The 12581-nt window shown below is 40.4% G+C and overlaps 1 protein-coding gene across 1 annotated transcript; it reads right to left on the reverse strand.

The window, feature by feature from the left end:
* Positions 1–11649: 11649 nt before the first annotated feature.
* Positions 11650–12114, reverse strand: LOC107960492 (uncharacterized). Its single transcript, XM_016896833.2, has one exon. The coding sequence runs from the start codon at positions 12112–12114 to the stop codon at positions 11650–11652; it is 465 nt and encodes a 154-aa protein (XP_016752322.2).
* Positions 12115–12581: the final 467 nt, after the last annotated feature.

Here is a 12581-nt window from a genome sequence, read left to right on the forward strand (position 1 = left end):
TTTTTTTCTTTGTTTTTCTTTCTAGTTTCGGCAAAATGGGGGAGGGGAGAAACAACCACACACTTTTTTTTGTTTTCATCATATTCCCTTTCATTATTTAATTTCCATGCTCATTATTTTATTTTTTTCCACCCATGATGCACCAACAAGACATGTCTATGACATGTCTTGCCCATCACACTTGGTCTACCATGCTTGTCATGGCCGGCCACTACTAATAGGGGGGGAAATTGACATGCAAGTCCCCCTTTTTCAACATGCACTAATAGGCCCTTATGCTTTGACCTATCACATTTCAAAATTTTCTCACATAAGTCCTATTGACTAAATTCACATGCAATCGACTAAATCGAAGCTTGAAATTTTCACACATTCATAATTACATATTCTAGACAATAAATATCACATTCAAACATTTCGGTGACTCGGTTTAGCGGTCCCGAAACCACTTCCCGACTAGGGTCAATTTTGGGCTGTCACAACTCTCCCCCACTTAAAAAATTTTCGTCCCCGAAAATCTTACCGGTAAATAGGTTTGGGTATCGTTCTTTCATCGAGCTCTCGGTTTCCCAAGTAGCTTCCTCGATCCTGTGTTTGAGCCATAACACCTTCACTAACGGAATCCTTTTGTTTCGCAACTCCTTCACTTCATGAGCTAGGATACGCATCGGTTCTTCTTCATAACTCATATCGGCTTGAATTTCAACCTCTGATGGGCTAATTATGTGCGATGGATCAGATCGATAGCGTCGAAGCATCGAAACATGAAAGACGTCGTGAATCTTTTCAAGTTCAGGGGGAAAAATCAATCTATACGCAACCGGACCAACTCGTTCGGAGATTTCGTACGGCCCAATGAATCTTGGGCTCAACTTGCCCTTACGGCCAAATTTGAGTACCTTTTTCCAAGGCGAAACTTTAAGAAACACTTTATCTCCCACCTGATATTCAATGTCTTTTCGTTTCAAATCCGCATACGATTTTTGACGATCTGTGGCCGCTTTTAGACTTTCGCGGATTACCTTTACTTTCTGTTCGGCATCTTTAATCAAATCAACTCCGAAAATTTTACTTTCACCGAGCTCGGTCCAAAACAATGGTGTACGGCATTTACGACCGTACAAAGCCTCGTAAGGTGCCATCTTAATACTTGATTGAAAACTATTGTTGTAAGCGAATTCAATCAAAGGTAAATACCGTTCCCATGAACTACTGAACTCGAGGATGCAATATCTCAACATATCCTCAAGTATCTGAATTATCCGCTCAGATTGACCATCGGTTTGGGGATGAAAAGCAGTGCTAAAATGCAGCTTGGTACCCAAAGCTTCTTGCAATTTCCTCCAAAATCGCGAGGTGAATCTCGGATCTCTATCCGACACGATAGAAATAGGTACCCCGTGTAATCTCACAATCTGAGAAACATACAATTCGGCTAGTTTATCCAATGAAAAATCCGTACGCACGGGGATAAAGTGAGCCGACTTAGTCAGTCTATCAACAACCACCCAAATCGCATCCTTCTTACTTGTTGACAATGGCAGTCCGGACACAAAGTCCATTGTGGCTCGATCCCATTTCCACTCGGGTATCATGATCGGCTGAAGTAATCCTGAAGGCACTTGATGTTCCGCTTTCACTTGTTGACATATTAAACATCTCGAAACAAAGTCGGAGATGTCTCGTTTCATACCATGCCACCAAAATTGACGTTTCAAATCATTGTACATTTTCGTACTCCCCGGGTGAATTGACATTCGGCTACAATGGGCTTCGTTCAGAATCATCGAAATGAGTTCCGAATTCCTTGGAACACACAAACGACTTCTGAACCTCAAACAATCATCATCATCAATTTGAAACTCCGATTCCTTGTTCGGAACACACTCAGCCCGTTTTGCAACCAATTCATCATCAACTTTCTGAGCTTCACGAATTTGATGAATCAATAATGGTTTGGCTTTTAATTCAGCTACTAACACATTGTCGGATAGAACAGACAAGTGCACATTCATCGCTCGTAAAGCAAAAAATGATTTCCGGCTTAAGGCGTCCGCAACCACATTAGCCTTTCCCGGGTAGTAATCAATGACAAGCTCGTAATCTTTCAACAACTCAAGCCAACGTCTTTGTCGCAGATTCAAGTCTCGCTGAGTCATCAAATATTTGAGACTTTTGTGATCCGAAAATACATGGCACTTCTCACCAAACAGATAATGTCGCCATATTTTCAAAGCAAATACGATGGCAGCTAGTTCAAGATCATGGGTCGGATAATTTTTCTCATGTGGCTTTAATTGTCTCGACGCATAGGCCACCACCCGACCTTCTTGCATCAATACGCAACCCAACCCAAGTAGGGATGCGTCACTATAAATGACAAACTCTTTGCCTGATTCGGGTTGCACTAAAATTGGAGCTTCAGTCAAATAAGTTTTTAGTTGATCAAATTTTTCTGACATTTCTCCGTCCATTCGAACTTAACATCCTTTTGAAGTAGCTTCGTCATTGGTGTGGCTATCATCGAGAAACCTTTGACAAATCGTCGGTAATAACCGGCGAGCCCCAAAAAGCTCTGAACCTCAGTAATATTTCTCGGAGGTTTCCAATTAAGTATGGCTGAAATTTTGTTCGGGTCAACTCGAATACCCGATGCGGATACTACATGACCCAAGAAGCTAGCCTCTCTTAACCAGAACTCACACTTACTGAACTTAGCATATAACTGCTTATCCCGCAAAATTTGCAACACTAGCCTCAGATGCTCAGCATGTTCGGTCTCATCTCTTGAATAGACCAAGATGTCATCAATGAACACAACTACGAACCGATCCAAATATGGTCTGAAGATCCGATTCATCAAATCCATAAATACCGCAGGGGCATTAGTGAGCCCAAACGGCATCACTAAGAACTCGTAGTGACCATATCTCGTTCTGAAGGTAGTTTTGGGTATGTCTGATTCTCGAATTCGCAACTGATAATAGCCCGATCTCAGATCTATTTTTGAGAACATTGAGGCTCCCTTTAGTTGGTCGAACAAATCATCGATACGCGGTAACGGATATTTGTTCTTTATCGTCACTTTATTCAGTTGACGATAGTCAATGCACAACCCCATGGTTCCGTCCTTCTTTTTCACGAACAATACTGGTGCACCCCAAGGTGAGAAACTTGGTCGAGCAAAACCTCTATCCGTCAATTCTTGCAACTGAGCTTTCAACTCTTTTAACTCGGTGGGTGCCATACAATACGGAGCTATCGAAATCGGCGTAGTCCCAGGTACAAGCTCAATACCAAACTCTACCTCCCGAACAGGTGGTAAACCCGGTAATCCTTCAGGAAAAACATCCGGGTATTCACAAACCACCGGCACAGATTCGGGTTTCTTGTTTAATTCTTTGTCATCCAGTACATACGCAAGGTATGCTTCGCACCCTTTTCTTACATATTTCTGGGCCAACATTGCTGATATTACAGCTGGCATCCCCTCCAAGTCCGTAGACCCAACTCGGATTACTTCGTTATTTGCGCACCTCAAATCAATAGTCTTGCTTTTGCAATTCACAACCGCATCATGTGCGGTCAACCAATCCAAACCAAGAATAACATCAAATTCATCAAACGGCAAAAGCATCAAGTCCGCCGGAAAACAGGAACCTCGAATTTCTAGGGGACATTTCTTACACACTTTGTCGACAAGCACGTAACGACTCAAGGGATTTGACACCCGAATTACGAACTCAGTAGACTCAATAGGTAAAGTCTTACTGGATGCTAAGGTTTCACATATGTAAGAATGAGTAGAACCGGGGTCAATCAAAGCAATTACATTAGTATCAAAGAGAGTAAGAGTACCGGTAATAACATCAGGCGAAGAAGCATCCTCGCGGGCACGTATAGCATAAGCTCTAGCAGGCGCACGAGCCTCGGATCTGGTCGTAGCATCTCTAGATCCTCTCTGGCCACCACTAGCATTGCCCGTATTTCCAGATGGTCTACCTCGAGCAGTGGTAGCACCCGGTTTCCCACTCTAATTTTCATTCTGTTCAAACAACCTCGGGCAATCTTTAATGAAGTGGTCAACTGATCCGCACTTGTAATAGGAGCGGTCAGGGAATCTACAACTCCCCGAATGCCATTTGCCGCAATATAGACATTTCGTTCTGTCTCAACGTTCATTCCCAACACTGGCGACCGAAGTGCCTCGTGTACCCACAGGGGGTCGATCACGGTCTCATCTAAAAAGGCTCGAAGTGCCTCTAAACTGGCCCGCATCATCTCGAAATTTCTTCGATGCCTGTTGAAGAGACTTTCCCGAGGATCTTTTACGAAGCTCTCCAGTTCCCTCATCAACTTTTTGTTTTTCTTTTCTAAGTTCTTCGGCTTTACAAGCTCGCTCGACAAGTACTACGAACTCTCGTATTTCAAGAATGCCAACGAACATTTTTATATCTTCATTCAGCCCATCCTCGAAGCGTCTACACATGATAGCCTCGGACGAAACACATTCCCGAGCGTATCTACTAAGTCTAACAAATTTTCGCTCGTAATCAGTAACCGACATGGAACCTTGCTTAAGATCAAGAAATTCCTTCCGTTTTTTGATCAACAAATCTCTGACTGATATACTTTTTCCGAAACTCAGTTTGGAAAAACTCCCAAGTTACTTGCTCTCGGGGCACAACAGAAGTCAGAGTACTCCACCAATAATAGGCAGAATCACGTAGCAAGGAGATAGTACACTTTAGGCATTCATCGGGTGTACAAGATAGCTCATCAAGTACCCGGATAGTGTTGTCCAACCAAAATTCAGCTTGCTCGGCATTGTCGCTATCCGTAGCTTTAAATTCAGTAGCCCCATGTTTTCGGATTCTGTCAACTGGGGGCTTATTTGACCTTATTTGGTCAGTTACCAGAGGTATTGTAGGTGCGGGGGTGGTATTAGTCGGGAATGGAGGTTGTGGAACAGCCGTATTAGTTCGAATGTATTGGTTGAACCAATCATTCATCACGCTATAGAAAGCTTGTCTAGCTTCATCATTCGGGTTACTAGCATTAGGTTGAGAGTCCGCCGGCGCTGTCCCTTGTGCGGGAGCAGGCGCTACACTCTCAAGATCATCAACTACCTCTCGGTCGGGATCGGGATCCATTACTATAAATAAACACATTTACAATTGTCAGAAATCACCACACTATCAAGTAATCACATAAAATGGCATGTCTAGCTAGACCCAACGCATTACGGTAGTCCTAGAATCGACTAAACTGTAGCTCTGATACCAATCAAATGTAACACCCCGAACCCGAGACCGACACCGGAGTCGAACACGAGGTGTTAACAGACTTTAAACCCCTTATAAAAATATTTCCCAGACACTGCCAATTTGCGTACTAGTCGCTTTAAAAATCATATCTTGAGTTCAGAAACTCGGAATCTAGTTCCGTAAATTTTCCCTGAAACTAGACTCATATGCCCATCTACATATTGTTTTCTAGAATTTTTGGTCAGGCCAATTAGTACAGTTTATTAGTCAAAGTCTCCCATGTTACAGGGATCGACTACCCTGACCTTTGCGTATTACGACTTGGATATCTCCTTGTACAGGGATCCAATACTGATGCCGTTTGTTTCTATAGAAACTAGACTCAGATAGGAATCTATCCATATATGGTATGACTCCTAATTATCTCTGGTTAATTTATAATGAATTTCCAAAGTCGGAACAGGAAATCCAGAAACCGTTCTGGCCCTGTCTCACGAGAACCTGAATATCTCTTAACATACTGTCCGTATGATTGTTTCGTTACTTTTCTATGAAAGTAGATTCATCAAGGTTTGTTTACATAATTTATTCACTATTTAATTCCCTTCCTACTATTTTTAGTGATTTTCCAAATCTACATCACTGCTGCTGTCAGCATCTGCCTTTAAGGTAGACTTTACCTATTTCATGGTTTCCATGATTCAACTAGCCCTTTTTGCATAAATAGCACAATTTATGATAGTGATTAACCATTCCCATGGCTAATTCTTGTCAAGCATATCCACACCGAATGATTATAACCTTATACTCAAACACATATAAGCCATTTTCGCATGGCTATCCAAAATTATACAAGTCCAAAGGGTCCACGACCCACAACAAACGGGTAGTCCTATACATGCCATTTCGAAGTTCAACCAAAATTGTACCAAAAGGGGGGGGGCTTTGATAGTGTGGGCGACTTTGACTTCAAGATCCCGAGTCCGATAGCTGGAGAACCAAATCTATAAAACAGAGGAGCAATGAAACGGAGTAAGCAATTTATGCTTAGTAAGTTTTGAGCAAGGAATTCCAGCACAACAAAGTATAGCATTCATATAGCTAAACGGATAATTTCATATGCACAAATTTTCGATATCATACTTGCTTCACATTTCCAACCCTTATGTACATACACAAAAGATCAACTTAGCCAAACGCCGGTAGCTCGTTTATCAACTGAGCGAATACTTATTTGTAAGGGCTCAACTAAATTCAAGCACATACGAAACATACCTCAATGTTGGGATGTTTCTAGAGCATTAACTGAAATTTTTTTACAGCAAGATCATTCATTCCCACATCACGTACCTTCGGAATTTAACCGGATATAGCTCCTCGTTCAAATGCCTTCGGGACATAGCCCGGTTATAGTAATTCGCACAAATGCCTTCGGGACTTAACCCGGATTTAGTAACTCGCACAAATGCCTTCGGGACTTAGCCCGGAATTAGTATCTCGCACAAATGCCTTCGGATCTTAGTCCGGATTTAGTATCTCGCACAAATGCCTTCGGATCTTAGTCCGGATATGGTCACTTAGCACAAAGCCTTCGGGACTTAGCCCGGACATCATTCAAATAACCATGCACATTTAACAATAAATCATGACACATTCGTATTTCATTTTCGTTAGCAAAACTCAAACACAAGACACTTATCATTCTTGTGATTTCGGCTCAATAGCCACACACAAAGAGCATGATTTTGATTTGCTTAAAACATGATCTAATCAAATCTTAATTTAAGCTCTCTTACTCAAGAACTTACCTCGGGTGTTGTCGAACGATTCCGATAGCTATTCGACCACTTTTTCCTTCCCTTTATCGGATTTATTTCCCCTTTGCTCTTGAGCTTAATTAAACGAATAAATTGATTTAATCATTTGAGCATCGAAAAGAGGAACACAAGGTACTTAGCCCATATTTATACATTAGACATTAAAGTCACATATGTACGGAATCATGAATCAAACTCAACATTAGCCAATTTTCCCCCTTGGCCGAATATGCATGTCCATTTTGGGGCCGATTTCAACACTTAATACATTCTACAAGTATGGTCACTTGTATTGACTAAACACCCTTTTGTTTCAAGTTCAAAACTTGGCTAATACGCACATATATACACTAGTAAAGCATCCTCTCCCTTTCCATCAATTTAACACATGCATTGCTCATTAACATACAAAAGTTATATTCGGCCTTAGCACACAACTTGCTAGCCGATTCTTCCCCATCTAGCAATCAATGCACATATGTGCTCACTCAAAAATGCTAAAAAGGAGAGTCAAGAATCATCAATCCACCATCACATGCATCATTAACAAGCTTCATATTTAGCATGCAATGGCATTAACACAAAATCCACCTAGGCCGAATCTTAACTCATCTTCATGCCTCATCACCACAACATCAAACATCAACCAAGAATGATGCATCCATGGCCGAGTGTCCTTTCCATCACATAGCAAGATTTAGACCATGGGCTAGGTAGACTCAAGCTAACAACTAAAATATGCATGCATCTCATGGAACATCATCAAACATACCTTAGCCTAGCTACATGCATGGCCGAACCTCTTAACCTTTCTTCTTCCTTCCTCCTTAAAACTTTTGGCCAAGGATGAACCAAAGGATGAGCACTTTTTTTTCTTTGTTTTTCTTTCTAGTTTCTGCAAAATGGGGGAGGGGAGAAACAACCACACACTTTTTTTTTTGTTTTCATCATATTCCCTTTCATTATTTAATTTCCATGCTCATTATTTTATTTTTTTCCACCCATGATGCACCAACAAGACATGTCTATGACATGTCTTGCCCATCACACTTGGTCTACCATGCTTGTCATGGCCGGCCACTACTAATAGGGGGGGAAATTGACATGCAAGTCCCCCTTTTTCAACATGCACTAATAGGCCCTTATGCTTTGACCTATCACATTTCAAAATTTTCTCACATAAGTCCTATTGACTAAATTCACATGCAATCGACTAAATCGAAGCTTGAAATTTTCACACATTCATAATTACATATTCTAGACAATAAATATCACATTCAAACATTTCGGTGACTCGGTTTAGCGGTCCCGAAACCACTTCCCGACTAGGGTCAATTTTGGGCTGTCACACTACCACCGTCTTCAACCCGCTCTCTTGCTACCTCAGAGAGATAAGGCTCATGGCTAAAATCTGCTCCATTGTCGATACATGGAGATAAGATTCGCCATCTTCGATCTACTCCTCTACTACTTAGGGAGATAAGATCTTCAATCTTCAATCTGCTTCCTTGCTACCTCAGGAAGATAAGACCACCATCGCCAACCTGCTCTCTTGCTACCTCAGAGAGATAAGGCTGATGGCTAAAATCTGCTCTGTTGCCGATACATGGAGATAAGATTCGCCATCTTTGATCTACTCCGCTACTGCTTAGGGAGATAAGATCTTCAATCTTCAGTTTGCTTCCTTGTTACTTCAGGAAGATAAGACTTGTATATTGAGCCTGCTCCACTGCACCTTCAAGGAGGTAAGGCTGGTGGCTAAAATCTACTCCATTGCCGATACATGGAGAAAAGATTCTCCATCTTCGATCTGCTCCACTACTACTTAGGGATATAAGATCTTCAATCTTCAGTCTGCTTCCTTGCTACCTTAGGAAGATAAGACTTGTATATTGAGCCTACTCCATTGCAACTTCAGGGAGATAAGGCTAGTGACTTAAATCTACTCCATTACTGATACATGGAGATAAGATTTGTCGTCTTTGGTCTGTTCCACTACTGCTTAGGGAGATAAGACCTGTCACTTCAATATGCTCCACTGCAACTTTAGGGAGATAAGGTTGGTAAGCTTCGATCTATTCCACTGTAACTTCAGGGAAATAAGATCTAACTTCACCAATGTCACTACACTGTCCTCTAGGGAACATGTCCTGTAGACTCAATTTTATATGTACATGTTTATGCCAAATGATTATGATGCTATGATTGAAATGAATCCAATGCTCTTAACTAAATGTGATATGAATGATATATGCATGCGGAAATGAGAATGATTCCCCCCTTTTTTTTCTTTTTTTCTTTAAAAAAAACTTAAGGCATCATCCCTCGTTGTTCATCAGTATGTTGTCCCTAACGTATTACACAGTCATCTCGCTCAACCAGCATTTTGACAGAGTATCCCAAAGAAACAATCATATTCTCCTCAGCAAGCTTGCCCCGTTGTAATTCAAATGTCCCTTCCACTATTCTTTCCGAGACAAAAACATTGCAACTTATAGTTGAATTTTCATCTGTTCAATCTGCTACCTCACTCCTCGAGCGTTATAGCTAGATGTTCATGTTTGATATTTGCATGAATACAAAATATCATTTCCCCTTTCACGAGAATATCTTCTCCGTATATTTAATCACTTTTCGAAATTGTATCACCAACGCCATATCTTGTCCTTTTGTTCAATCCTCATTTTGGACAAAAATCCAAAGAGGCGATCTACTCAAGTATTTCCTTGAGCTTTGGTGAATTCTAAGCAATAGTCCTGTTTTAGGTTCTTGCATTATCTAGAAACTTCTAGAGTAATATGTGAAACTTCTATTGTGAAAACTTTACTTGTTCATTAATCATTATTTCAATGCAACATGCTTGCAACAAATCGTAATAATGGATAAGAATGAAATTGAATTTCAGCTCAAAGTGAATAAATCATCAAAAGAATAAAAATGACAATTGATTTGGGAATATATATCATGAAAAAAAATACTATTTCAAAGGTAGCTTAATTTATTACGAATAAAATGAAGACTAAATACCCTTGATATCGCAAACTGAGTTTCTCTGTATGAACTTCTTGAAGACCAATTTAAGCTTGACATGTGTTTAGGAGATCAGAAGTACTTTGTCAATGCCCCAAGATGCAACATACCATTTCCTTGTTAATTCAGGTATAGCAAGATCATCGCCTTCACCATTTTAGATCAACATTTGAGCCGCTCTTTTCTGGTTTTCAACTCAAATCCCCTTTGGTCTCAAGGCACCCTTTGCGGGTTTTCACCTTGGCCTCTCCTCTTTTTTCTTTTTCAGAATTTTATTTTTTATTGAGTCTCAAAGCACCCTTTGTGGGTTTTCACTTTGGCTCTATATCTTTTCCATTTTTTATTAGGTCTCAAAGCGCCCTTTGCGGGTTTTCACTTTGGCTTCTTCCCCTCATTAGGTGTAGTACTTTTTGATTGAATCCAAGTTTGCTGGATTAGACAAGTTTTTTCCATCCATTTCAGCTAAGATGGATGCTCCTCTGGAGAAAGCTTTCTTCACCACATAAGGCCCCTCCCAATTTGGCATCCATTTTCCTCTGAAATCCCTTTGTATAGGAAGGATCTTTTTCAAAACTAAATCTCCCTCATGAAACTCTCTTGGGCGAACCTTTTTATCATAAGCTTGCATAATTCTTTTTTGATACATCTGACCATGCTGAATAGCACTTAGCCTCTTTTCCTTAATCAAATTCAACTGATCATATCAAGACTGCATCCGTTCTGTTTCATCTAACTTCAATTCTGACAAAACTAGAGAGAAGGTATCTCCACTTCAATGGCTAGAACTGCTTCCATTTCATAAATCAATGAGAAAGGCGTTGCCCCAGTAGAAGTTCTGACAGATGTTCGATAAGCATAGAGAGCAAATGGCAACTTCTCATGCCAATCTCTGTAAGTTTCGGTCATTTTTCCCACAATCTTCTTGACATTTTTATTGGTTGCTTCCACTGCCCCATTCATTTTTGAGCGATATGGTGATGAATTATGGTGTGTGATCTTAAACTGACTGTAGACCTCTGCTATTGTTCTATTATTCAAATTTAATGCATTATCAGATATGATCCTCTCAGGCATCCCATATCGACATATGATTTCCCTCTTTAAAAATTTACTGACCGCCGATTTAGTTACATTGGCATCTAAAGCAGCCTCTACCCACTTGGTAAAATAGTCAATAACTACAAAAATTAACCGATGACCATTTGAAGCCTTCAGCGAGATTGACCTTATGACATCCATGCCCCACAAGGAAAACGACCATGGGAAGTCATAACATGTAAAGGCGAAGGAGGTACATGAATCTTATCACCATAAATTTGACATTTGTGACATCTCTTAGCATAATTGATGCAGTCTCCCTCCATATTTGACCAATAATATCCAAACCTCATAATTTGTCTAGCCATTGTGAACCCGTTAGCGTGTGTTCCACATACACCTTCGTGAACTTCTTCCAAGATTTTCTTGGCCTCCACAGCATCCACACATCTCAATTGTACTTGATCTTTTCTTCTTTTGTACAGGATCTCCCCATCTCAAACATAATCACAGGCTAACCTTCTCAGCATCCTTTTGTCATTCTCTATTATTTGGTTCGGATATTCACGATTTCTCACGTATCGCAATATATCCTGATACCAAGGGTGATCATCTCTTTCCTCTTCCTCTATATTATAACAATAAGATGGGGCCTCACAAATACTCATCTGAATGGGTTTCACATCTTCTTGTCTGTTTACTTTAATTATGGAAGCCAAAGTAGCCAAAGCATCTGCCATTTGGTTTTCATCACGCGGGAGATAATTGAAGGTAATATCATCAAACTCTTCAACTAACCCTAACACCAACCTTCTATAATTAATTAATTTGTAATCACTTGTCTCCCATTCACCTCGAAGTTGGTAAATCACTAGCGCAAAATCTCTATATACTTCCAGTGACTTGATCTTTCGTTCTATACCTGCTCGGAGTCCTATTATACATGCCTCATACTCTGCCATATTATTTGTGCAATCAAAATCCAATTTATATGTGAATGGATAATGATCTCCACTTGGGGATACCAAGACTGCTCCGATTCTATTTCCCATAACGTTTGAGGCTCCGTTAAAATTTAATTTCCAAGAGTGATCTTTTGTAGTGTCCTCGGTAGCTGGCACATACTCTTTTTTTTTGAGAGAAAACGACACAATGGTCTAACTCATTTTGCAGTATCTTTATTATGGATCTCCATCGGATTATCCATATCAAAGTACAAATCACACTTGTTCATAATAGCTAAAGTACTCAAAAAATCCGCAACCTTATTACAAAGACGATTGACCCAATTGATTTGGACCGAATTAAAATTTTTAAAAGCTTCGCACACTTGCGTAGTGCGCTGACCCAGAATGGTTATATCCTGCGTCCGCCTGTTGACCTTATTGACCAGCATTGCATTGTCCAATTCCAAAATAACCTGGGTCGC

The sequence above is a fragment of the Gossypium hirsutum genome, chromosome A05 (assembly GCF_007990345.1).
Source record: "Gossypium hirsutum isolate 1008001.06 chromosome A05, Gossypium_hirsutum_v2.1, whole genome shotgun sequence".
In the NCBI taxonomy this organism is placed as follows: Eukaryota; Viridiplantae; Streptophyta; class Magnoliopsida; order Malvales; family Malvaceae; genus Gossypium; species Gossypium hirsutum.

What these genes read in the sequence shown, in the direction of transcription:
- LOC107960492 (XM_016896833.2), bottom strand. Translation starts at nt 12,114, where the DNA reads ATGGCAGAGTATGAGGCATGTATAATAGGACTCCGAGCAGGTATAGAA.